We start from the raw sequence: 27,628 nt of genomic DNA, 5'->3' as shown, positions 1-27,628 counted from the left end.
ATCATTGCATAAAATAGGTAGAGACATAGATGAGTTTTTCCTCACATATTCAAAAAGATAAACTTCTCCTAATACATCCAAAGTACCAATATGAAAAAATTTATGTTTATCCTAGAGTCTCAACATTACCAGAAAATTTTATACTTATCTTAAAATCTCACCTCAAAACTTTTATCATAAACTTTGTAAAGTAATATATATTAATTAATTATTTTGATTAATATTTTCTTTTTATATTATTAATCAAATTAATAAATTTAAAATTTAAATAAACATTATATACCCATTTTAAAATAGTCAATATCTAACCATTAAATAAAGAAAATACGAATAACTGTCAATCAAAGTTAATCCCTATTTACAATGCGATTACAAGCATGTATGCCGAATTGTATTTCAAACTTTTTCAAATATTTGATAAATGGATAGTTATTGACTAGTTTTAATGTTCCCTATTTATTTTAAAATTTGTATTTTTTGTTTGATAATATACATGAATACAATCCTAATAAACAATATTCAATATATTTATTCTTCAATGGGTTATGCTGTGGGCGCTATTCGCTCTAAGTTCAAAGATTCAAAGATGTCACGTAGAACACATTTAAACCACGTTAAGAGCATGCAAATAAAGAAATGAAAAACAACCACCCTGTTCACATGTCTATGAGAAATCCGGGTCGGTGTTTTCTCACAGCGTAGAGATTACGCAGATATCAGATATCAAAGAAAACCCTAGCCCCATAAATATCCACCTTTGACGTACCATCGGGAGCACTATATATCTATATATATGTGCGCGTTTATATATATATATATATTTTGCCAGAACATTTGAATATGGTAATCCATCATAAAATTGTAAAACAATTCGAATAAAGTATTTGCAGTGGCATGGCAATGGGATACGACGAGATCTGTCAAAAGATTGTTAAAGAGGGGAGAGAATAAACTATGTGCAGTTGATGAAAATTTAATTATTAATAAAATCACGTGGTTTTGGAATGAATAGTTAAAAAAAAAAAAAATAGTTTAGGTATTTATGATTATTATTATCTTAATTAGGGAGGTTTAAGTTCCAGTTATTTTTCTTATTTTCAGTGTTAGATTGAAAAACAATTGGTCTATAGTTAAATGTTGTTAGCTAAATTTATATATACTTTCATATAGATTTTATCTCCATATATAATTTTTTGATTCTCAATATATTCTCATAAAATTTGAAATAATAATTTAATAAAAACTAAATCCATATAAACCAATTAATATAAGCTTTATAAAAATATATTAATTAAATTATAGATTCTATACAAAAAATACATTATTAGAAAAAACTAAACGAATCAACAAATCTATACGTTCTTATACATAAATATAAATTAAATTAAAAATTTTATTAAAAAAACAATATAAAAAATAAAATCAATTATTTTTATTTTTATGATTAATAATTTTTATTAAAATAAAAAATCTAATAAATATATATATATAAATATATATATATATATATATATATATATATATATATATATATATATATTTATTTATTTATTTAAATATTATTAAAAAATCATTTTAAATAAAATCCATATTATTAAAATTTAAAATTTCACATGTTTTATTAATCATTAGGATTACAAAAACTTTATAATTATAAAATGAAAAATATTGATTGAAACAGTATGAAATATGTGAAAAATTAGTGATTTAAATGTCGTGATTGTAATGCATTGAGAGATTTAATGTTCAAATTCTTTGATTGTGATGCAATTTACGGAGAGGAAGACAAAACAAATTGTTGACTTCCTCTAGGATAGATATATATATATATATATATATATATATCATGATGACCTATTTGAAGTAGAAAAACCCTAGAATCACGGGCTATTATATCAAATGTTTATATTTTTTCACCTTAAAAATGATAAGAAACCAATAATCACATTCCATTTTTATGGGAAATGCTCCATTTATAATAAACACAATGACCAAGATGATATTTAATCTCGTTAGTGTGCAAGATGATCTTAAATCTCGTTAGTGTGCATATAGGAGACAAAGCCTATAATTATAATAAAATGATACTATGAAAGATTCTAGGGTACAATGAAAAAGACAATATTTGATATTTGATGATCTTAATGCTAGGTCTAGTTAGTGTATATATAGAAAACAAAGCCTATAATTGTAATAAAATGAAACTATGAAAGATTGTAGCCCACATAATAATATAACAATAAAAATAACTTAATAATTTTTTTAGATTAACATGAAATTATATAATACTTAACAACAATTATGACTATTATATATGAGAGTTGCTAAATTCCTTTAATATATATATAGATATATTCAATCTTTGCACCATTTTTTCTAAATTTTTAACTATTACTTAATTAAATTAATAACCATTAAAAAAATAAAAAAGGATGTACATACTACAGCTACTAGGGTAATGTCCTTTTTAGTTTGGATATCAAAGAAATGCCTACTGCATAATTGCTCGTGCCAGTGGATAAGTTCGAAGGCATTTGAATCGACATCGGAAGACGTGGCACTCCATAATAAAATTGCCAAAACGGATTAATAAATTTGCAAACGCCCTGCTTCCGTTTATATATAGATCTACCCCAGGCATAGAAAGACAATCATATGGATGGGGAAGAGCCCAGGGTTGCAAGCAGATACCGAAACGATGGGGTTGAAGCTTTTCATTTTGTTTGGTATTATGTCAACTGTGTTTGTGAGAGGAATATTGTCCATTCCAACAACTTTGCAAGGCCCATTTAAGCCTGTGACTGTGCCCCTCGATCCCAATCTGCGCAACGGAAGTGATGATTTGCCTAACTACAACCCTCGTCTCGTCAAGAGAGTTCCTTCTATCTTCCCAGAGCAAATAATGCTTGCGCTGTCAACTACCCCTAACTCCATGTGGGTTTCTTGGGTAACAGGTCTGTCTGTTTCTCAACCCTAGTTTCATTCATTCATATACCTTTCGATAGCTTAAAAAATAATGATTGCTACCTAAATATTGTCCTGTTGAGCAATGTTGATTTTAAGGGTTTAATAATGTTGTGCAGGTGATGCTCAGATCGGACCCAAGGTAACGCCATTGGATCCTTCCTCAGTGGGGAGTGAAGTGTATTACAGCGCTAAAAGTGGCGTACGCTCCTTTAAAGCTGAAGGGACATCTGTGATCTATAGCCAAACATATACAGACAAAGGCCTTTTAAATTACACCTCCGGAATTATCCACCATGTTCTCCTCAAAGGTGGGTTCAAACGTTGATACATACATCAATAGAGTTTCCATTTCTCATGCCATAGTTTTAAAAAGTAGTCCTGCCTGAAAATGAAATTGTTTTTTTATGTTTCTCAACATGACATTGTTGCAATGGGTTGTAGTCATTGCATGCAATCCATTATTAATCGAAATGACCATTTATTATTGAGCAGATCTCCTTCCAAACACCAGATATTATTATGTATGTGGAGACAAATCGTTATCTGCACTAAGCGAAGAGCACGAATTTGTGACTCTGCCTTCGCCAGGCCCAAATAATTATCTCCGTCGCATAGAAGTGGCTGGAGATCTGGGTCTCACTTATAATTCTTCCACAACATTTAATCATCTTGTACATAATGATCCCTCTATGGTTCTCATGGTTGGAGACATGTCTTACGCAACTAACTATATTACCACTGGTGATAAATCTGCGGCATGCTTTAAGTGCGCATTTCCTATGTTGAAATATTATTTTCAACTGCAGGGCCTGTCCTTTGCCATTGTACTGATGAATCAACAGCCATACCTCTACATTGATGAAATTGCCATTAAACAGCTGCAGCTCCAGTCTTTTCCTGAATCAGTCATTATACAACAATTTATTACGGAATGGTGGTCACTCATGGAATCATGGGAATTTATTGCTGTAGTTGGTAAATGTAGGTAGGATTTTAATTTTATTTTATTTTAATTCACAGGTATAGTTTTGCTTTTACGGCAAGTAAAAAGGCGTGAAGTTTTTTTTGGTTTTCTGTAGAATCTGAAAAATGTAATGCAGACTCAGCAGTGTGCGTAAGTTTTTTTTTTGAAAAAAACAGAGACAGAGCTCTCTTTGTAATGCACAGCAGTGCAGAAGTTTTTTTATGTATGTAGCAGCATGTTACAGCAGCGTATTTCAGCAGCGTGCTGAGCTGAAACAGAGTGTTACAGCAACATGTTTTGTAAATGCACAGGAGTGCAGTCACAGCAATGCAGAGTGCAGACACAGCAGTGAAAAACAGCCTGTTGATTTTTCAGAGGAGACAGAGTATTTTGTTTTCTGCAATATACAGCAGTGCAGACACAGTAATGTATTTTCTGTTTACAGCATGAAGTTTTTTTTAAGTCTTGAACTGTCTCTAAAGTAGCCTTGTTGAATCCCTCTGTCAAGAGGAAAGTTTTTTTTCAAGAACAATCTTTTATGAAAGTCCTGTAACTGTTAGTTTACTTTTAATAAACGCAATTTAATCTCTTCCCGTTGCTGTTACACCGTAACCAAAAAAAATACCTGACGTAAAAAATTTACGTTGCTGAAACACCACGAGCAGCGTTGCTGAAACACCAGTTACAGCAACTGAAAAAAAACTGTGTTGCTGAAACACGTGTTTCAGCAACAAACTGTGTTGCTGAAACACCATTTCCAGCAAGCGATTTTATGGGTTTTCTCTGTTAAAACAGAGTATAGAAACAAAGCATTTTTTTGTCTGTCTATTATGGAATTTTCACAAATTTCCAACATGGTATCAGAGCTAGTCCAGGCTCTTTGAAGTGTCAAAGAAGCTGAAGGAAGGATTTATTGCTGTAGCAACTTCACCAGCAAAGTGAAGACAGTCAATGATCTTTTTTACACAGTCAAGTATTGAAAGAATGGCTAGCACAAGCACTGGTATGGGTATGTTTAACACCCAGGTCCCACAGTTTAATGGGAAGAACTATGACTACTGGTCAATAACTATGAGAGCTCTGTTTGCCTCTCAAGATTTATGGGAAATAGTTGAAGATGGTTTTGAAGAACCAGCAGATGAAAATGAGTTAAATGCATTAACTCAGGGAGAGAGAGATCAGCTGAAGAGCAATAGGAAGAAGGATGCAAAGGCCACTTTATTGTTGCATCTAGCAGTAGACTAGAGTATATTTCCAAGGATAGCAGCAGCTAAAACATCAAATGAAGCATGGCAAACCCTCAAGACAGCCTATCAAGGCATGGAGAGAGTGAAGACGGCAAAACTACAATTGCTGAGAAAGGATTTTGAGAATTTGAAAATGAAGGAGTCAGACAACATTGAATCATTCTTCACTCATGTGATTGGTGTAATCACACAAATGAGAACTCATGGAGAAACAATTGAAGATAGAAGAATAGTGGAGAAAATATTGAGGGTCTTACCCTCAAGGTTTGATGCCATAGTCACCACCATTGAAGAGACAAAGGATCTCTCGAACTATTCAGTTGATGAGCTACATGCATCACTGATAACAAATGAGCAGAGGTTGAGTAGGAATGAAAACTCATCCCTTGAGCAAGCCTTCAAGACCCAGATGTCCTTTGGAAGAGGAAGAGGTCAAGGAAGAGGAAACCGAAGAGGAAGAGGTAGAAGCCAGAACAGAGGTGGAAGGAACAGCCCATCAAATGCACAAGGAAGAGGCAGCAATCCAAATCAGAACCAAGGTCAAGGTAGCAGCCAACAAAGAGAACAATATCATGCTCAAGGACAAAGGTATGATAAATCTAATGTTCAATGCTATTATTGCAAAAAGTATGGAGATTATGCTAGTGATTGTAGAAAGAAGCAACATGATATGAACAGGAGACAAAATGCAAATGTTACAAGAGAAAACAGCAGTCAAGAAAATGTCCTGTTAGCTTGTAACATGGCTGAAACACATAGTGAGGACATATGGTTTTTAGACTCAGGTTGCAGCAACTATATGACAGGGAATATAGCCCTCTTTTCAGCCTTAAATCAAAATTTGAAATCAGAGGTCACACTAGGAACCGATAGTAAAGTGTCTGTTATGAGAAAAGGGGAGGTAAAAATATTTACAAAGCAAGGAGAAAGGAAAACCATAGCAGATGTCTACTATGTCCCAGGAATGAGATGTAACCTACTGAGTGTTGGACAACTTATCCAAAGGGGTTACAATGTTTATTTTGTAAATGATGTGTGCACCATCATGGACATCCCACCCAGCAAAAGATGCATTGCTGAAGTGAAGATGACAAGGAACAGGATGTTCCCTCTCCGGATCAGGGCAGACTTGAAGAACAAGAAGGAAATGGCAGCAGTCACCCAAGAGGCCTTCCAAAGCATGCCAAAGGATGAGAACTGGTTATGGCACTTGAGATTTGGGCATCTAAATTTTGGAGGTCTAAACTTATTGAGCAGAAAAGGAATGGTAAAGGGATTACCATTGATAGAGAAGCCGGACAGCCTTTGTGAAAGTTGTATATTGGGCAAACAACACAAAGAAAGTTTTCTATCAGGGAAGAGCATAAGGGCAAAGACACCCTTAGAGATTATCCACTCAGATTTGTGTGGACCAATGCAAGCTCCATCATTAGCTGGCAGCCTATATTTCTTGACATTCATTGATGATTTTACAAGAAAGACTTGGATATATTTCCTCAAGAACAAAAGTGAAGTCTTTGAGAAATTCCAAAATTTCAAAGCACTTGTGGAGAACCAAAGCGGGCTGCACATAAAAGTATTGAGAACTGATAGAGGAGGTGAGTATATCTCAAATGAATTCCTAAAATTTTGTAGAGAAAATGGAATACATAAACAATTCACAACTCGGTACACTCCGCAGCAAAATGGAGTTGCTGAAAGGAAAAACAGAACCATCATGGAGATGGCAAGGAGCATGTTGAAGGCAAAGCATTTGCCAAATGAGTATTGGGCTGAAGCTGTACATTGTGCAGTTTATATATTGAACAGGTGTCCTACAAAAGCAGTCTTGAACAAAGTGCCAGAAGAGGCATGGAGTGGGAGAAAGCAAGGAGTCACCCACATGAGAGTTTTTGGGTGTGTGGCCTATGCACACATACCAGATCAGCTAAGGAGGAAGTTGGACATCAAAGGGGAGAAATGCATCTTCATTGGATACAGTGATGAATCCAAAGCCTACAGGCTGTACATTCCATCTACCAAGAAGTTTTTTGTGAGCAGGGATGTTCAATTCATTGAAGAGGAAGCTTGGGATGGAAGCATAGAGAAAACAGTGAACATTAAAAACTGTTTGTCTCATGATGAAGATGAAGAGGAGGTGGCTGAAATGAATCCCCAAACAGCAGCACCAACACAAGGACAGCAAGGAACACCATTGAGGATCAATGAGAGTGCTTCTCCAAGCACACCACAAGGAGGAAATTCAAGTGCATCTTCAAGCACTTGCACACCAAGTGAAAGAGGTAAGAAATTTAGAAATCTAAGTGACATTTATGATGAAGGAATGAATTCTTTGTTTGCCTTGTATTGTCATGTTGATGATCCTATTCATTTTGAAGAAGCTATTAAAGATAGAAAATGGATAGAAGCTATGGATGAGGAGATGAATGCCATAGAGAGAAACAAAACATGGGATTTGGTTGAGCTACCAAAAGGCAAAGAAGTCATTGGTGTGAAATGGGTCTATAAGACCAAGAGCAATGCTGAAGGCAAGATAGAAAGGCACAAGGCAAGGCTGGTTGTCAAGGGGTACAAACAGCAGTATGGGAGAGATTATGAGGAGACTTTCGCACCGGTTGCAAGAATGGAAACCGTGAGAGCAGTGTTGTCCATAGCAGCACAAAACAAATGGAAAGTCTACCAAATGGATGTGAAATCAGCATTCCTAAATGGAGTTTTAATGGAAGAGGTCTATGTGGAACAACCTCTCGGATATGAGAAGAAAGGTGAAGAGCACAAAGTGTGTAAATTGAAGAAAGCTCTTTATGGGCTGAAGCAAGCGCCAAGAGCATGGTACAGCAAGATAGATTCATATCTATTGGATAATGAATTTGACAAATGTGAAGGAGAGCCCACAGTCTACATCAAAGAAAAGGATGGTAAAATTTTAATAGTTGTCTTGTATGTAGATGATGTTATTTTCACAGGAAATGATATTTATCTTATTGAGAATTTTAAATCAGTCATGAAGGATGAATTTGAAATGACTGACATGGGTTTGTTGAGATACTTCTTAGGCATAGAAGTAGATCAAAATGAAAAAGGAATTTTTATATCTCAAGCAAGATATGTAAATCAAGTTTTGGGCAGATTTAAGATGGAAGAATGCAAGGCAGCAATCACTCCCACAGTGATGGGATTAAAGCTCAGCAGAGAGGACAGCAGCAAGGATTTTGATCCTAGCTTGTATAAAAGCATTGTGGGCAGCCTTATGTATTTAACAGCAACTAGACCTGATTTAATGTATGCTGTTAGTTTAATTTCCAGATTCATGGAGAGGCCAAAGGAAGCACATTGGCAGGCAGCAAAAAGAATTCTGAGGTATGTCAAAGGTACCAAAAGGTTTGGAATTTTATATACTACTTCAGAATGTTCAAATTTAGTTGGATACACTGATAGTGATTGGGCTGGAAGTGTAGATGATCGGAAAAACACTTCCGGTTATGTTTTTCATATGGGTTCAGGAGCCATTTCATGGGCTTCCAAGAAACAGCCAATTGTGGCATTGTCTACAGCAGAAGCAGAGTACGTGGCAGCTACAGCAGCAGCATGTCAAGCAGTCTGGATGAGAAGGATGTTAAGGAGCTTAGGCCAAGAGCAGGTAAAAGGAACTGTGATTTATTGTGACAACAGTTCTGCTATTGCATTATCCAAAAATTCTGTGTTTCATAAGAGAACGAAACAGATAGACACAAGATTTCATTATATCAGAGAGTTAGTAAATGATGGAGAAATTGTCTTAGTACATTGCAAAACTCAGGAGCAGGTTGCAGACATTCTAACCAAGCCTTTGGGACAGAAAAGTTTTGAATTTTTGAGGAAATGTCTGGGTATGACTGATAACCCAGCAGTTGAAACTAAAGGGGAGTGTTGAAATATTATTTTCAACTGTAGGGCCTGTCCTTTGCCATACTCCTATACTGATGAATCAACAGCCATACCTCTACATTGATGAAATTGCCATTAAACAGCCGCAGCTCCAGTCTTTTCCTGAATCAGTCATTATACAACAATTTATTACGGAATGGTGGTCACTCACGGAATGATGGTAATTTATTGCTGTAGTTGGTAAAGGTAGGTAGGATTTTAATTTTATTTTATTTTAATTCACAGGTATAGTTTTGCTTTTACGGCAAGTAAAAAGGCGTGAAGTTTTTTTTGGTTTTCTGTAGAATCTGAAAAATGTAATGCAGACACAGCAGTGTGCGTAAGTTTTTTTTTTGAAAAAAACAGAGACAGAGCTCTCTTTGTAATGCACAGCAGTGCAGAAGTTTTTTTATGTATGTAGCAGCATGTTACAACAGCGTATTTCAGCAGCGTGCTGAGCTGAAACAGAGTGTTACAGCAACATGTTTTGTAAATGCACAGGAGTGTAGTCACAGCAATGCAGAGTGCAGACACAGCAGTGAAAAACAGCCTGTTGATTTTTCAGAGGAGACAGAGTATTTTGTTTTCTGCAATATACAGCAGTGCAGACACAGTAATGTATTTTCTGTTTACAGCATGAAGTTTTTTTTAAGTCTTGAACTGTCTCTAAAGTAGCCTTGTTGAATCCCTCTGTCAAGAGGAAAGTTTTTTTTCAAGAACAATCTTTTATGAAAGTCCTGTAACTGTTAGTTTACTTTTAATAAACGCAATTTAATCTCTTCCCGTTGCTGTTACACCGTAACAAAAAAAAATACCTAACGTCAAAAATTTACGTTGCTGAAACACAACGAGCAGCGTTGCTGAAACACCAGTTACAGCAACTGAAAAAAAACTGTGTTGCTGAAACACCATTTCCAGCAAGCGATTTTATGGGTTTTCTGTGTTAAAACAGAGTATAGAAACAGAGCATTTTTTTTGTCTGTCTATTATGGAATTTTCACAAATTTCCAACATGGTATCAGAGCTAGTCCAGGCTCTTTGAAGTGTCAAAGAAGCTGAAGGAAGGATTTATTGCTGTAGCAACTTCACCAGCAAAGTGAAGACAGTCAGTGATCTTTTTTAGACAGTCAAGTATTGAAAGAATGGCTAGCACAAGCACTGGTATGGGTATGTTTAACACCCAGGTCCCACAGTTTAATGGGAAGAACTATGACTACTGGTCAATAACTATGAGAGCTCTGTTTGCCTCTCAAGATTTATGGGAAATAGTTGAAGATGGTTTTGAAGAACCAGCAGATGAAAATGAGTTAAATGCATTAACTCAGGGAGAGAGAGATCAGCTGAAGAGCAATAGGAAGAAGGATGCAAAGGCCACTTTATTGTTGCATCTAGCAGTAGACCAGAGTATATTTCCAAGGATAGCAGCAGCTAAAACATCAAATGAAGCATGGCAAACCCTCAAGACAGCCTATCAAGGCATGGAGAGAGTGAAGACGGCAAAACTACAATTGCTGAGAAAGGATTTTGAGAATTTGAAAATGAAGGAGTCAGACAACATTGAATCATTCTTCACTCATGTGATTGGTGTAATCACACAAATGAGAACTCATGGAGAAACAATTGAAGATAGAAGAATAGTGGAGAAAATATTGAGGGTCTTACCCTCAAGGTTTGATGCCATAGTCACCACCATTGAAGAGACAAAGGATCTCTCGAACTATTCAGTTGATGAGCTACATGCATCACTGATAACACATGAGCAGAGGTTGAGTAGGAATGAAAACTCATCCCTTGAGCAAGCCTTCAAGACCTAGATGTCCTTTGGAAGAGGAAGAGGTCAAGGAAGAGGAAACCGAAGAGGAAGAGGTAGAAGCCAGAACAGAGGTGGAAGGAACAACCCATCAAATGCACAAGGAAGAGGCAGCAATCCAAATCAGAATCAAGGTCAAGGCAGCAGCCAACAAAGAGAACAATATCATGCTCAAGGACAAAGGTATGATAAATCTAATGTTCAATGCTATTATTGCAAAAAGTATGGACATTATGCTAGTGATTGTAGAAAGAAACAGCATGATATGAACAGCAGACAAAATGCAAATGTTACAAGAGAAAACAGCAGTCAAGAAAATGTCCTGTTAGCTTGTAACATGGCTGAAACACATAGTGAGGACATATGGTTTTTAGACTCAGGTTGCAGCAACCGTATGACAGGGAATATAGCCCTCTTTTCAGCCTTAAATCAAAATTTGAAATCAGAGGTCACACTAGGAACCGATAGTAAAGTGTCTGTTATGGGAAAAGGGGAGGTAAAAATATTTACAAAGCAAGGAGAAAGGAAAACCATAGCAGATGTCTACTATGTCCCAGGAATGAGATGTAACCTATTGAGTGTTGGACAACTTATCCAAAGGGGTTACAATGTTTATTTTGTAAATGATGTGTGCACCATCATGGACATCCCACCCAGCAAAAGATGCATTGCTGAAGTGAAGATGACAAGGAACAGGATGTTCCCTCTCCGGATCAGGGCAGACTTGAAGAACAAAGAAGGAAATGGCAGCAGTCACCCAAGAGGCCTTCCAAAGCGTGCCAAAGGATGAGAACTGGTTATGGCACTTGAGATTTGGGCATCTAAATTTTGGAGGTCTAAACTTATTGAGCAGAAAAGGAATGGTAAAGGGATTACCATTGATAGAGAAGCCGGACAGCCTTTGTGAAGGTTGTATATTGGGCAAACAACACAGAGAAAGTTTTCCATCAGGGAAGAGCATAAGGGCAAAGACACCCTTAGAGATTATCCACTCAGATTTGTGTGGACCAATGCAAGATCCATCATTAGCTGGCAGCCTATATTTCTTGACATTCATTGATGATTTTACAAGAAAGACTTGGATATATTTCCTCAAGAACAAAAGTGAAGTCTTTGAGAAATTCCAAAATTTCAAAGCACTTGTGGAGAACCAAAGCGGGCTGCACATAAAAGTATTGAGAACTGATAGAGGAGGTGAGTATATCTCAAATGAATTCCTAAAATTTTGTAGAGAAAATGGAATACATAAACAGTTCACAACTCAGTACACTCCGCAGCAAAATGGAGTTGCTGAAAGGAAAAACAGAACCATCATGGAGATGGCAAGGAGCATGTTGAAGGCAAAGCATTTGCCAAATGAGTATTGGGCTGAAGCTGTACATTGTGCAGTTTATATATTGAACAGGTGTCCTACAAAAGCAGTCTTGAACAAAGTGCCAGAAGAGGCATGGAGTGGGAGAAAGCAAGGAGTCACCCACATGAGAGTTTTTGGGTGTGTGGCCTATGCACACATACCAGATCAGCTAAGGAGGAAGTTGGACAGCAAAGGGGAGAAATGCATCTTCATTGGATACAGTGATGAATCCAAAGCCTACAGGCTGTACATTCCATCTACCAAGAATTTTTTTGTGAGCAGGGATGTTCAATTCATTGAAGAGGAAGCTTGGGATGGAAGCATAGAGAAAACAATGAACATTAAAAACTGTTTGTCTCATGATGAAGATGAAGAGGAGGTGGCTGAAATTAATCCCCAAACAGCAGCACCAACACAAGGACAGCAAGGAACACCATTGAGGATCAATGAGAGTGCTTCGCCAAACACACCACAAGGAGGAAATTCAAGTGCATCTTCAAGCACTTGCACACCAAGTGAAAGAGGTAAGAAATTTAGAAATCTAAGTGACATTTATGATGAAGGAATGAATTCTTTGTTTGCCTTGTATTGTCATGTTGATGATCCTATTCATTTTGAAGAAGCTATTAAAAATAGAAAATGGATAGAAGCTATGGATGAGGAGATGAATGCCATAGAGAGAAACAAAACATGGGATTTGGTTGAGCTACCAAAAGGCAAAGAAGTCATTGGTGTGAAATGGGTTTATAAGACCAAGAGCAATGCTGAAGGCAAGATAGAAAGGCACAAGGCAAGGTTGGTCGTCAAGGGGTACAAACAACAGTATGGGAGAGATTATGAGGAGACTTTCGCACCGGTTGCAAGAATGGAAACCGTGAGAGCAGTGTTGTCCATAGCAGCACAAAACAAATGGAAAGTCTACCAAATGGATGTGAAATCAGCATTCCTAAATGGAGTGTTAATGGAAGAGGTCTATGTGGAACAGCCTCTCGGATATGAGAAGAAAGGTGAAGAGCACAAAGTGTGCAAATTGAAGAAAGCTCTTTATGGGCTGAAGCAAGCGCCAAGAGCATGGTACAGCAGGATAGATTCATATCTATTGGATAATGAATTTGACAAATGTGAAGGAGAGCCCACAGTCTACATCAAAGAAAAGGATGGTAAAATTTTAATAGTTGTCTTGTATGTAGATGATGTTATTTTCACAGGAAATGATATTTATCTTATTGAGAATTTTAAATCAGTCATGAAGGATGAATTTGAAATGACTGACATGGGTTTGTTGAGATACTTTTTAGGCATAGAAGTAGATCAAAATGAAAAAGGAATTTTTATATCTCAAGAAAGATATGTAAATCAAGTTTTGGGCAGATTTAAGATGGAAGAATGCAAGGCAGCAATCACTCCCACATTGATGGGATTAAAGCTCAGCAGAGAGGACAGCAGCAAGGATTTTGATCCTAGCTTGTATAAAAGCATTGTGGGCAGCCTTATGTATTTAACAGCAACTAGACCTGATTTAATGTATGCTGTTAGTTTAATTTCCAGATTCATGGAGAGGCCAAAGGAAGCACATTGGCAGGCAGCAAAAAGAATTCTGAGGTATGTCAAAGGTACCAAAAAGTTTGGAATTTTATATACTACTTCAGAATGTTCAAATTTAGTTGGATACACTGATAGTGATTGGGCTGGAAGTGTAGATGATCGGAAAAGCACTTCCGGTTATGTTTTTCATATGGGTTCAGGAGCCATTTCATGGGCTTCCAAGAAACAGCCAATTGTGGCATTGTCTACAGCAGAAGCAGAGTACGTGGCAGCTACAGCAGCAGCATGTCAAGCAGTCTGGATGAGAAGGATGTTAAGGAGCTTAGGCCAAGAGCAGGTAAAAGGAACTGTGATTTATTGTGACAACAGTTCTGCTATTGCATTATCCAAAAATTCTGTGTTTCATAAGAGAACGAAACACATAGACACAAGGTTTCATTATATCAGAGAGTTAGTAAATGATGGAGAAATTGTCTTAGTACATTGCAAAACTCAGGAGCAGGTTGCAGACATTCTAACCAAGCCTTTGGGACAGAAAAGTTTTGAATTTTTGAGGAAATGTCTGGGTATGACTGATAACCCAGCAGTTGAAACTAAAGGGGAGTGTTGAAATATTATTTTCAACTGCAGGGCCTGTCCTTTGCCATACTCCTGTACTGATGAATCAACAACCATACCTCTACATTGATGAAATTGCCATTAAACAGCCGCAGCTCCAGTCTTTTCCTGAATCAGTCATTATACAGCAATTTATTACGGAATGGTGGTCACTCACGGAATGATGGTAATTTATTGCTGTAGTTGGTAAATGTAGGTAGGATTTTAATTTTATTTTATTTTAATTCACAGGTATAGTTTTGCTTTTACGACAAGTAAAAAGGCGTGAAGTTTTTTTTGGTTTTCTGTAGAATCTGAAAAATGTAATGCAGACACAGCAGTGTGCGTAAGTTTTTTTTTTGAAAAAAACAGAGACAGAGCTCTCTTTGTAATGCACAGCAGTGCAGAAGTTTTTTTATGTATGTAGCAGCATGTTACAGCAGCGTATTTCAGCAGCGTGCTGAGCTGAAACAGAGTGTTACAGCAACATGTTTTGTAAATGCACAGGAGTGCAGTCACAGCAATGCAGAGTGCAGACACAGCAGTGAAAAACAGCCTGTTGATTTTTCAGAGGAGACAGAGTATTTTGTTTTCTGCAATATACAGCAGTGCAGAAACAGTAATGTATTTTCTGTTTACAGCATGAAGTTTTTTTTAAGTCTTGAACTGTCTCTAAAGTAGCCTTGTTGAATCCCTCTGTCAAGAGGAAAGTTTTTTTTCAAGAACAATCTTTTATGAAAGTCCTGTAACTGTTAGTTTACTTTTAATAAACGCAATTTAATCTCTTCCCGTTGCTGTTACACCGTAACCAAAAAAAATACCTGACGTCAAAAATTTACGTTGCTGAAACACCACGAGCAGCGTTGCTGAAACACCAGCTACAGCAACTGAAAAAAAACTTTGTTGCTGAAACACGTGTTTCAGCAACAAACTGTGTTGCTGAAACACCATTTCCAGCAAGCGATTTTATGGGTTTTCTGTGTTAAAACAGAGTATAGAAACAGAGCATTTTTTTGTCTGTCTATTATGGAATTTTCACAAATTTCCAACATGGTATCAGAGCTAGTCCAGACTCTTTGAAGTGTCAAAGAAGCTGAAGGAAGGATTTATTGCTGTAGCAACTTCACCAGCAAAGTGAAGACAGTCAGTGATCTTTTTTACACAGTCAAGTATTGAAAGAATGGCTAGCACAAGCACTGGTATGGGTATGTTTAACACCCAGGTCCCACAGTTTAATGGGAAGAACTATGACTACTGGTCAATAACTATGAGAGCTCTGTTTGCCTCTCAAGATTTATGGGAAATAGTTGAAGATGGTTTTGAAGAACCAGCAGATGAAAATGAGTTAAATGCATTAACTCAGGGAGAGAGAGATCAGCTGAAGAGCAATAGGAAGAAGGATGCAAAGGCCACTTTATTGTTGCATCTAGCAGTAGACCAGAGTATATTTCCAAGGATAGCAGCAGCTAAAACATCAAATGAAGCATGGCAAACCCTCAAGACAGCCTATCAAGGCATGGAGAGAGTGAAGACGGCAAAACTACAATTGCTGAGAAAGGATTTTGAGAATTTGAAAATGAAGGAGTCAGACAACATTGAATCATTCTTCACTCATGTGATTGGTGTAATCACACAAATGAGAACTCATGGAGAAACAATTGAAGATAGAAGAATAGTGGAGAAAATATTGAGGGTCTTACCCTCAAGGTTTGATGCCATAGTCACCAACATTGAAGAGACAAAGGATCTCTTGAACTATTCAGTTGATGAGCTACATGCATCACTGATAACACATGAGCAGAGGTTGAGTAGGAATGAAAAATCATCCCTTGAGCAAGCCTTCAAGACCCAGATGTCCTTTGGAAGAGGAAGAGGTCAAGGAAGAGGAAACCGAAGAGGAAGAGGTAGAAGCCAGAATAGAGGTGGAAGGAACAGCCCATCAAATGCACAAGGAAGAGGCAGCAATCCAAATCAGAACCAAGGTCAAGGCAACAGCCAACAAAGAGAACAATATCATGCTCAAGGACAAAGGTATGATAAATCTAATGTTCAATGCTATTATTGCAAAAAGTATGGACATTATGCTAGTGATTGTAGAAAGAAACAACATGATATGAACAGCAGACAAAATGCAAATGTTACAAGAGAAAACAACAGTCAAGAAAATGTCCTGTTAGCTTGTAACATGGCTGAAACACATAGTGAGGACATATGGTTTTTAGACTCAGGTTGCAGCAACCATATGACAGGGAATATAGCCCTCTTTTCAGCCTTAAATCAAAATTTGAAATGAGAGGTCACACTAGGAACCGATAGTAAAGTGTCTGTTATGGGAAAAGGGGAGGTAAAAATATTTACAAAGCAAGGAGAAAGGAAAACCATAGCAGATGTCTACTATGTCCCAGGAATGAGATGTAACCTATTGAGTGTTGGACAACTTATCCCAAGGGGTTACAATGTTTATTTTGTAAATGATGTGTGCACCATCATGGACATCCCACCCAGCAAAAGATGCATTGCTGAAGTGAAGATGACAAGGAACAGGATGTTCCCTCTCCGGATCAGGGCAGACTTGAAGAACAAGAAGGAAATGGCAGCAGTCACCCAAGAGGCCTTCCAAAGCGTGCCAAAGGATGAGAACTGGTTATGGCACTTGAGATTTGGGCATCTAAATTCTGGTGGTCTAAAATTATTGAGCAGAAAAGGAATGGTAAAGGGATTACCATTGATAGAGAAGCCGGACAGCCTTTGTGAAGGTTGTATATTGGGCAAACAACACAGAGAAAGTTTTCCATCAGGGAAGAGCATAAGGGCAAAGACACCCTTAGAGATTATCCACTCAGATTTGTGTGGACCAATGCAAGCTCCATCATTAGCTGGCAGCCTATATTTCTTGACATTCATTGATGATTTTACAAGAAAGACTTGGATATATTTCGTCAAGAACAAAAGTGAAGTCTTTGAGAAATTCCAAAATTTCAAAGCACTTGTGGAGAACCAAAGCGGGCTGCACATAAAAGTATTGAGAACTGATAGAGGAGGTGAGTATATCTCAAATGAATTCCTAAAATTTTGTAGAGAAAATGGAATACATAAACAATTCACAACTCGATACACTCCGCAGCAAAATGGAGTTGCTGAAAGGAAAAACAGAACCATCATGGAGATGGCAAGGAGCATGTTGAAGGCAAAGCATTTGCCAAATGAGTATTGGGCTGAAGCTGTACATTGTGCAGTTTATATATTGAACAGGTGTCCTACAAAAGCAGTCTTGAACAAAGTGCCAGAAGAGGCATGGAGTGGGAGAAAGCAAGGAGTCACCCACATGAGAGTTTTTGGGTGTGTGGCCTATGCACACATACCAGATCAGCTAAGGAGGAATTTGGACAGCAAAGGGGAGAAATGCATCTTCATTGGATACAGTGATGAATCCAAAGCCTACAGGCTGTACATTCCATCTACCAAGAAGTTTTTTGTGAGCAGGGATGTTCAATTCATTGAAGAGGAAGCTTGGGATGGAAGCATAGAGAAAACAGTGAACATTAAAAACTGTTTGTCTCATGATGAAGATGAAGAGGAGGTGGCTGAAATTAATCCCCAAACAGCAGCACCAACACAAGGACAGCAAGGAACACCATTGAGGATCAATGAGAGTGCTTCGCCAAGCACACCACAAGGAGGAAATTCAAGTGCATCTTCAAGCACTTGCACACCAAGTGAAAGAGGTAAGAAATTTAGAAATCTAAGTGACATTTATGATGAAGGAATGAATTCTTTGTTTGCCTTGTATTGTCATGTTGATGATCCTATTCATTTTGAAGAAGCTATTAAAAATAGAAAATAGATAGAAGCTATGGATGAGGAGATGAATGCCATAGAGAGAAACAAAACATGGGATTTGGTAGAGCTACCAAAAGGCAAAGAAGTCATTGGTGTGAAATGGGTCTATAAGACCAAGAGCAATGCTGAAGGCAAGATAGAAAGGCACAAGGCAAGGCTGGTCGTCAAGGGGTACAAACAGTAGTATGGGAGAGATTATGAGGAGACTTTCGCACCGGTTGCAAGAATGGAAACCGTGAGAGCAGTGCTGTCCATAGCAGCACAAAACAAATGGAAAGTCTACCAAATGGATGTGAAATCAGCATTCCTAAATGGAGTGTTAATGGAAGAGGTCTATGTGGAATAGCCTCTCGGATATGAGAAGAAAGGTGAAGAGCACAAAGTGTGCAAATTGAAGAAAGCTCTTTATGGGCTGAAGCAAGCGCCAAGAGCATGCTACAGCAGGATAGATTCATATCTATTGGATAATGAATTTGAAAAATGTGAAGGAGAGCCCACAGTCTACATCAAAGAAAAGGATGGTAAAATTTTAATAGTTGTCTTGTATGTAGATGATGTTATTTTCACAGGAAATGATATTTATCTTATTGAGAATTTTAAATCAGTCATGAAGGATGAATTTGAAATGACTGACATGGGTTTGTTGAGATACTTCTTAGGCATAGAAGTAGATCAAAATGAAAAAGGAATTTTTATATCTCAAGCAAGATATGTAAATCAAGTTTTGGGCAGATTTAAGATGGAAGAATGCAAGGCAGCAATCACTCCCACAATGATGGGATTAAAGCTCAGCAGAGAGGACAGCAGCAAGGATTTTGATCCTAGCTTGTATAAAAGCATTGTGGGCAGCCTTATGTATTTAACAGCAACTAGACCTGATTTAATGTATGCTGTTAGTTTAATTTCCAGATTCATGGAGAGGCCAAAGGAAACACATTGGCAGGCAGCAAAAAGAATTCTGAGGTATGTCAAAGGTACCAAAAGGTTTGGAATTTTATATACTACTTCAGAATGTTCAAATTTAGTTGGATACACTGATAGTGATTGGGCTGGAAGTGTAGATGATCGGAAAAGCACTTCCGGTTATGTTTTTCATATGGGTTCAGGAGCCATTTCATGGGCTTCCAAGAAACAGCCAATTGTGGCATTGTCTACAGCAGAAGCAGAGTACGTGGCAGCTACAGCAGCAGCATGTCAAGCAGTCTGGATGAGAAGGATGTTAAGGAGCTTAGGCCAAGAGCAGGTAAAAGGAACTGTGATTTATTGTGACAACAGTTCTGCTATTGCATTATCCAAAAATTCTGTGTTTCATAAGAGAACGAAACACATAGACACAAGGTTTCATTATATCAGAGAGTTAGTAAATGATGGAGAAATTGTCTTAGTACATTGCAAAACTCAGGAGCAGGTTGCAGACATTCTAACCAAGCCTTTGGGACAGAAAAGTTTTGAATTTTTGAGGAAATGTCTGGGTATGACTGATAACCCAGCAGTTGAAACTAAAGGGGAGTGTTGAAATATTATTTTCAACTGCAGGGCCTGTCCTTTGCCATACTCCTGTACTGATGAATCAACAGCCATACCTCTACATTGATGAAATTGCCATTAAACAGCCGCAGCTCCAGTCTTTTCCTGAATCAGCCATTATACAGCAATTTATTACGGAATGGTGGTCACTCACGGAATGATGGTAATTTATTGCTGTAGTTGGTAAATGTAGGTAGGATTTTAATTTTATTTTATTTTAATTCACAGGTATAGTTTTGCTTTTACGGCAAGTAAAAAGGCGTGAAGTTTTTTTTGGTTTTCTGTAGAATCTGAAAAATGTAATGCAGACACAACAGTGTGCGTAAGTTTTTTTTTTGAAAAAAACAGAGACAGAGCTCTCTTTGTAATGCACAGCAGTGCAGAAGTTTTTTTATGTATGTAGCAGCATGTTACAGCAGCGTATTTCAACAGCGTGCTGAGCTGAAACAGAGTGTTACAGCAACATGTTTTGTAAATGCACAGGAGTGCAGTCACAGCAATGCAGAGTGCAGACACAGCAGTGAAAAACAGCCTGTTGTTTTTTCAGAGGAGACGGAGTATTTTGTTTTCTGCAATATACAACAGTGCAGACACAGTAATGTATTTTCTGTTTACAGCATGAAGTTTTTTTTAAGTCTTGAACTGTCTCTAAAGTAGCCTTGTTGAATCCCTCTGTCAAGAGGAAAGTTTTTTTTTCAAGAACAATCTTTTATGAAAGTCCTGTAACTGTTAGTTTACTTTTAATAAACGCAATTTAATCTCTTCCCGTTGCTGTTACACCGTAACCAAAAAAAATATCTGACGTCAAAAATTTACGTTGCTGAAACACCACGAGCAGCGTTGCTGAAACACCAGTTACAGCAACTGAAAAAAAACTGTGTTGCTAAAACACGTGTTTCAGCAACAAACTGTGTTGCTGAAACACCATTTCCAGCAAGCGATTTTCTGGGTTTTCTGTGTTAAAACAGAGTATAGAAACAGAGCATTTTTTTTGTCTGTCTATTATGGAATTTTCACAAATTTCCAACATGGTATCAGAGCTAGTCCAGGCTCTCTGAAGTGTCAAAGAAGCTGAAGGAAGGATTTATTGTTGTAGCAACTTCACCAGCAAAGTGAAGACAGTCAGTGATCTTTTTTACACAGTCAAGTATTGAAAGAATGGCTAGCACAAGCACTGGTATGGGTATGTTTAACACCCAGGTCCCACAGTTTAATGGGAAGAACTATGACTACTGGTCAATAACTATGAGAGCTCTGTTTGCCTCTCAAGATTTATGGGAAATAGTTGAAGATGGTTTTGAAGAACCAGCAGATGAAAATGAGTTAAATGCATTAACTCAGGGAGAGAGAGATCAGCTGAAGAGCAATAGGAAGAAGGATGCAAAGGCCACTTTATTTTTGCATCTAGCAGTAGACCAGAGTATATTTCCAAGGATAGCAGCAGCTAAAACATCAAATGAAGCATGGCAAACCTTCAAGACAGCCTATCAAGGCATGGAGAGAGTGAAGACGGCAAAACTATAATTGCTGAGAAGGGATTTTGAGAATTTGAAAATGAAGGAGTCAGACAACATTGAATCATTCTTCACTCATGTGATTGGTGTAATCACACAAATGAGAACTCATGGAGAAACAATTGAAGATAGAAGAATAGTGGAGAAAATATTGAGGGTCTTACCCTCAAGGTTTGATGCCATAGTCACCACCATTGAAGAGACAAAGGATCTCTCGAACTATTCAGTTGATGAGCTACATGCATCACTGATAACACATGAGCAGAGGTTGAGTAGGAATGAAAACTCATCCCTTGAGCAAGCCTTCAAGACCCAGATGTCCTTTGGAAGAGGAAGAGGTCAAGGAAGAGGAAACCGAAGAGGAAGAGGTAGAAGCCAGAACAGAGGTGGAAGGAATAGCCCATCAAATGCACAAGGAAGAGGCAGCAATCCAAATCAGAACCAATGTCAAGGCAGCAGCCAACAAAGAGAACAATATCATGCTCAAGGACAAAGGTATGATAAATCTAATGTTCAATGCTATTATTGCAAAAAGTATGGACATTATGCTAGTGATTGTAAAAAGAAACAGCATGATATGAACAGCAGACAAAATGCAAATGTTACAAGAGAAAACAGCAGTCAAGAAAATGTCTTGTTAGCTTGTAACATGGCTAAAACACATAGTGAGGACATATGGTTTTTAGACTCAGGTTGCAGCAACCATATGACAGGGAATATAGCCCTCTTTTCAGCCTTAAATCAAAATTTGAAATCAGAGGTCACACTAGGAACCGATAGTAAAGTGTCTGTTATGGGAAAAGGGGAGGTAAAAATATTTACAAAGCAAGGAGAAAGGAAAACCATAGCAGATGTCTACTATGTCCCAGGAATGAGATGTAACCTATTGAGTGTTGGACAACTTATCCAAAGGGGTTACAATGTTTATTTTGTAAATGATGTGTGCACCATCATGGACATCCCACCCAGCAAAAGATGCATTGCTGAAGTGAAGATGACAAGGAACAGGATGTTCCCTCTCCGGATCAGGGCAGACTTGAAGAACAAGAAGGAAATGGCAACAGTCACCCAAGAGGCCTTCCAAAGCATGCCAAAGGATGAGAACTGGTTATGGCACTTGAGATTTGGGCATCTAAATTTTGGAGGTCTAAACTTATTGAGCAGAAAAGGAATGGTAAGAGGATTACCATTGATAGAGAAGCCGGACAGCCTTTGTGAAGGTTGTATATTGGGCAAACAACACAGAGAAAGTTTTCCATCAGGGAAGAGCATAAGGGCAAAGACACCCTTAGAGATTATCCACTCAGATTTGTGTGGACCAATGCAAGCTCCATCATTAGCTGGCAGCCTATATTTCTTGACATTCATTGATGATTTTACAAGAAAGACTTGGATATATTTCCTCAAGAACAAAAGTGAAGTCTTTGAGAAATTCCAAAATTTCAAAGCACTTGTGGAGAACCAAAGTGGGCTGCACATAAAAGTATTGAGAACTGATAGAGGAGGTGAGTATATCTCAAAGGAATTCCTAAAATTTTGTAGAGAAAATGGAATACATAAACAGTTCACAACTCGGTACACTCCGCAGCAAAATGGAGTTGTTGAAAGGAAAAACATAACCATCATGGAGATGGCAAGGAGCATGTTGAAGGCAAAGCATTTGCCAAATGAGTATTGGGCTGAAGCTGTACATTGTGCAGTTTATATATTGAACAGGTGTCCTACAAAAGCAGTCTTGAACAAAGTGCCAGAAGAGGCATGGAGTGGGAGAAAGCAAGGAGTCACCCACATGAGAGTTTTTGGGTGTGTGGCCTATGCACACATACCAGATCAGCTAAGGAGGAAGTTGGACAGCAAAGGGGAGAAATGCATCTTCATTGGATACAGTGATGAATCCAAAGCCTACAGGCTGTACATTCCATCAACCAAGAAGTTTTTTGTGAGCAGGGATGTTCAATTCATTGAAGAGGAAGCTTGGGATGGAAGCATAGAGAAAACAGTGAACATTAAAAACTGTTTGTCTCATGATGAAGATGAAGAGGAGGTGGCTGAAATTAATCCCCAAACAGCAGCACCAACACAAGGACAGCAAGGAACACCATTGAGGATCAATGAGAGTGCTTCGCCAAGCACACCACAAGGAGGAAATTCAAGTGCATCTTCAAGCACTTGCACACCAAGTGAAAGAGGTAAGAAATTTAGAAATCTAAGTGACATTTATGATGAAGGAATGAATTCTTTGTTTGCCTTGTATTGTCATGTTGATGATTCTATTCATTTTGAAGAAGCTATTAAAAATAGAAAATGGATAGAAGCTATGGATGAGGAGATGAATTCCATAGAGAGAAACAAAACATGGGATTTGGTTGAGCTACCAAAAGGCAAAGAAGTCATTGGTGTGAAATGGGTCTATAAGACCAAGAGCAATGCTGAAGGCAAGATAGAAAGGCACAAGGCAAGGCTGGTCGTCAAGGGGTACAAACAGCAGTATGGGAGAGATTATGAGGAGACTTTCGCACCGGTTGCAAGAATGGAAACCGTGAGAGCAGTGCTGTCCATAGCAGCACAAAACAAATGGAAAGTCTACCAAATGGATGTGAAATCAGCATTCCTAAATGGAGTGTTAATGGAAGAGGTCTATGTGCAACAGCCTCTCGGATATGAGAAGAAAGGTGAAGAGCACAAAGTATGCAAATTGAAGAAAGCTCTTTATGGGCTGAAGCAAGCGCCAAGAGCATGGTACAACAGGATAGATTCATATCTATTGGATAATGAATTTGACAAAAGTGAAGGAGAGCCCACAGTCTACATCAAAGAAAAGGATGGTAAAATTTTAATAGTTGTCTTGTATGTAGATGATGTTATTTTCACAGGAAATGATATTTATCTTATTAAGAATTTTAAATCAGTCATGAAGGATGAATTTGAAATGACTGACATGGGTTTGTTGAGATACTTCTTATGCATAGAAGTAGATCAAAATGAAAAAGGAATTTTTATATCTCAAGCAAGATATGTAAATCAAGTTTTGGGCAGTTTTAAGATGGAAGAATGCAAGGCAGCAATCACTCCCACATTGATGGGATTAAAGCTCAGCAGAGAGGACAGCAGCAAGGATTTTGATCCTAGCTTGTATAAAAGCATTGTGGGCAGCCTTATGTATTTAACAGCAACTAGACCTGATTTAATGTATGCTGTTAGTTTAATTTCCAGATTCATGGAGAGGCCAAAGGAAGCACATTGTCAGGCAGCAAAAAGAATTCTGAGGTATGTCAAAGGTACCAAAAGGTTTGGAATTTTATATACTACTTCAGAATGTTCAAATTTAGTTGGATACACTGATAGTGATTGGGCTGGAAGTGTAGATGATCGGAAAAGCACTTCTGATTATGTTTTTCATATGGGTTCAGGAGCCATTTCATGGGCTTCCAAGAAACAGCCAATTGTGGCATTGTCTACAGCAGAAGCAGAGTACGTGGCAGCTACAGCAGCAGCATGTCAAGCAGTCTGGATGAGAAGGATGTTAAGGAGCTTAGGCCAAGAGCAGGTAAAAGGAACTGTGATTTATTGTGACAACAGTTCTGCTATTGCATTATCCAAAAATTTTGTGTTTCATAAGAGAACGAAACACATAGACACAAGGTTTCATTATATCAGAGAGTTAGTAAATGATGGAGAAATTGTCTTAGTACATTGCAAAACTCAGGAGCAGGTTGCAGACATTCTAACCAAGCCTTTGGGACAGAAAAGTTTTGAATTTTTGAGGAAATGTCTGGGTATGACTGATAACCCAGCAGTTGAAACTAAAGGGGAGTGTTGAAATATTATTTTCAACTGCAGGGCCTGTCCTTTGCCATACTCCTGTACTGATGAATCAACAGCCATACCTCTACATTGATGAAATTGCCATTAAACAGCCGCAGCTCCAGTCTTTTCCTGAATCAGTCATTATACAACAATTTATTATGGAATGGTGGTCACTCACGGAATGATGGTAATTTATTGCTGTAGTTGGTAAATGTAGGTAGGATTTTAATTTTATTTTATTTTAATTCACAGGTATAGTTTTGCTTTTACGGCAAGTAAAAAGGCGTGAAGTTTTTTTTGGTTTTCTGTAGAATCTGAAAAATGTAATGCAGACACAGCAGTGTGCGTAAGTTTTTTTTTTGAAAAAAACAGAGACAGAGCGCTCTTTGTAATGCACAGCAGTGCAGAAGTTTTTTTATGTATGTAGCAGCATGTTACAGCAGCGTATTTCAGCAGCGTGCTGAGCTGAAACAGAGTGTTACAACAACATGTTTTGTAAATGCACAGGAGTGCAGTCACAGCAATGCAGAGTGCAGACACAGCAGTGAAAAACAGCCTGTTGATTTTTCAAAGGAGACAGAGTATTTTGTTTTCTGCAATATACAGCAGTGCAGACACAGTAATGTATTTTCTGTTTACAGCATGAAGTTTTTTTTAAGTCTTGAACTGTCTCTAAAGTAGCCTTGTTGAATCCCTCTGTCAAGAGGAAAGTTTTTTTTTCAAGAACAATCTTTTATGAAAGTCCTGTAACTGTTAGTTTACTTTTAATAAACGCAATTTAATCTCTTCCCGTTGCTGTTACACCGTAACCAAAAAAAATACCTGACGTCAAAAATTTACGTTGCTGAAAAACCACGAGCAGCGTTGCTGAAACACCAGTTACAGCAACTGAAAAAAAAACTGTGTTGCTGAAACACGTGTTTCAGCAACAAACTGTGTTGCTGAAACACCATTTCCAGCAAGCGATTTTCTGGGTTTTCTGTGTTAAAACAGAGTATAGAAACAGAGCATTTTTTTGTCTGTCTATTATGGAATTTTCACAAATTTCCAACATCCTAATGGTCCATTTTATCAAACGTATCAGCCTCGTTGGGATGCATGGGGAAGGTATCTTACTTTTAATTCGTTCATTTTTGTTTCATCAAAAACTATGGTCTGTTATTCATAGTAGATTTTAATTTGTTTCAAGGTTCATGGAGCCACTAGTATCACGCGTGCCTATGATGGTAATGGCGGGAAATCATGACATAGAAACTCAAGGTGGAGGCGTGCAATTTGCATCTTACAATGCGAGGTTTGCAGTCCCATCTAAGGAATCCGGATCTTACAATAATCTCTATTACTCGTTCAACGCCGGAGTAGTGCACTTTGTGATTTTAGCATCATATACTGATTATAACAAAACCAGTGAGTTATCTCTCTCTCTCTCCCTATGTGATAAACAAAATTTATGATGTATATTGTCATTCGCCCATTCTCAACACTAGCTTTCTACATTAACAGGCGAACAGTATAAGTGGCTGAAGAGAGATCTGAAGCAAGTGGATCGAAGGGTTACTCCATGGCTAATAGCATCATGGCACAGCCCTTGGTATAATAGTTACAACAGCCATTATCAGGAGTTCGAATGCATGAGACAACAGACGGAAGACCTTCTTTATGAGTATGGTGTGGACCTTGCTTTCCTAGGACATGTAAGAGGGGATTTTTTTTCTTATTCCGTAACAGCATAATCTCACATAACAGTTAGTAGTTTTTCTTTTATATTTTCTTGAAGGTTGTGAACTGTGTATGTTAATCTAGGTCCATGCATACGAGAGAATGAACCGAGTTTACAAGTATGGGTTAGATCCATGTGGGCCTGTCTATATAACTATTGGGGATGGAGGAAACATAGAGAGGCTTGCCACGCATCATGCCGATGAGCCTGGATACTGCCCTAATATCACAAAAATACATCCAGCATATGGAGGCGTGTGTCCTTTCAAATACACCTCAGGTCCAGCTAAGGGCAAGTTGTGCTGGGACAGGCAGCCAGAATGGAGTGCTTACAGAGAATCCAGCTTTGGTCATGGCATACTTGAGGTGAGATGAGATCCCATATTAAAATATTCCAACCGTATACATAGTTGGATAGCCACCAACTTATATTCTATGGTTTTCTTTTTTCTTAATAATTGGAGAAACTTATCATGTACTGCAAATGTCTCTGGATATTTGCTTTGTAGGTACAAAATTCAACACACGCCTTATGGACATGGCACCGGAATCAAGATGCGTATGGGAGTGTAGGCGACCAAATCTACATTGTCAGAGACCTTGAAAAGTGTTTGCACATCCACAAGGCTCATGATTGAAGAAAACGAAGATGATATGTGAATGTCAAAATTATGTGAAGTTATTGCTTAATTTGGAAACACCCAAGTTTAGAAGGACATGAAATAAAGCATGCATCAAAGCTATATGCAAAATAAGAATAAAATTTGGAAACACCAAGTTTAGAAGGACATGTAATAAAGCATGCATCAAAGCTATGCAAAATAGGAATAA

The 27,628-nt window shown here is 37.8% G+C and overlaps 1 protein-coding gene across 1 annotated transcript; it reads left to right on the top strand.

Moving 5' to 3' along the window:
• The first annotated feature begins 445 nt into the window (after positions 1-445).
• LOC149197182 (purple acid phosphatase 23-like) lies at positions 446-27,435 on the top strand. Its single transcript, XM_089408596.1, has 9 exons — positions 446-489; positions 2,740-2,954; positions 3,084-3,275; positions 3,460-3,742; positions 26,132-26,185; positions 26,268-26,485; positions 26,582-26,772; positions 26,882-27,163; positions 27,307-27,435. Exons 1-9 carry the CDS (start codon positions 446-448, stop codon positions 27,433-27,435), a joined length of 1,608 nt encoding a protein of 535 aa, XP_089264722.1.
• Positions 27,436-27,628: the final 193 nt, after the last annotated feature.

Source organism: Pinus tabuliformis, chromosome 2_2 (genome assembly GCF_031772625.1).
Source record: "Pinus tabuliformis cultivar Carrire ecotype Pingquan chromosome 2_2, CPIR1, whole genome shotgun sequence".
Taxonomy (NCBI): Eukaryota; Viridiplantae; Streptophyta; class Pinopsida; order Pinales; family Pinaceae; genus Pinus; species Pinus tabuliformis.
This window is presented reverse-complemented; position numbering and strand designations above follow the sequence as displayed.

What these genes read in the sequence shown, in the direction of transcription:
- LOC149197182 (XM_089408596.1), top strand. Translation starts at nt 446, where the DNA reads ATGTTCCCTATTTATTTTAAAATTTGTATTTTTTGTTTGATAAT. An exon ending in GCATGCTTTAAGTGCGCATT is followed by an intron (nt 3,743 to 26,131) that starts TCCTATGTTGAA and finishes AAATTTCCAACA; the next exon opens with TCCTAATGGTCCATTTTATC. An exon ending in ACCTTGCTTTCCTAGGACAT is followed by an intron (nt 26,773 to 26,881) that starts GTAAGAGGGGAT and finishes ATGTTAATCTAG; the next exon opens with GTCCATGCATACGAGAGAAT.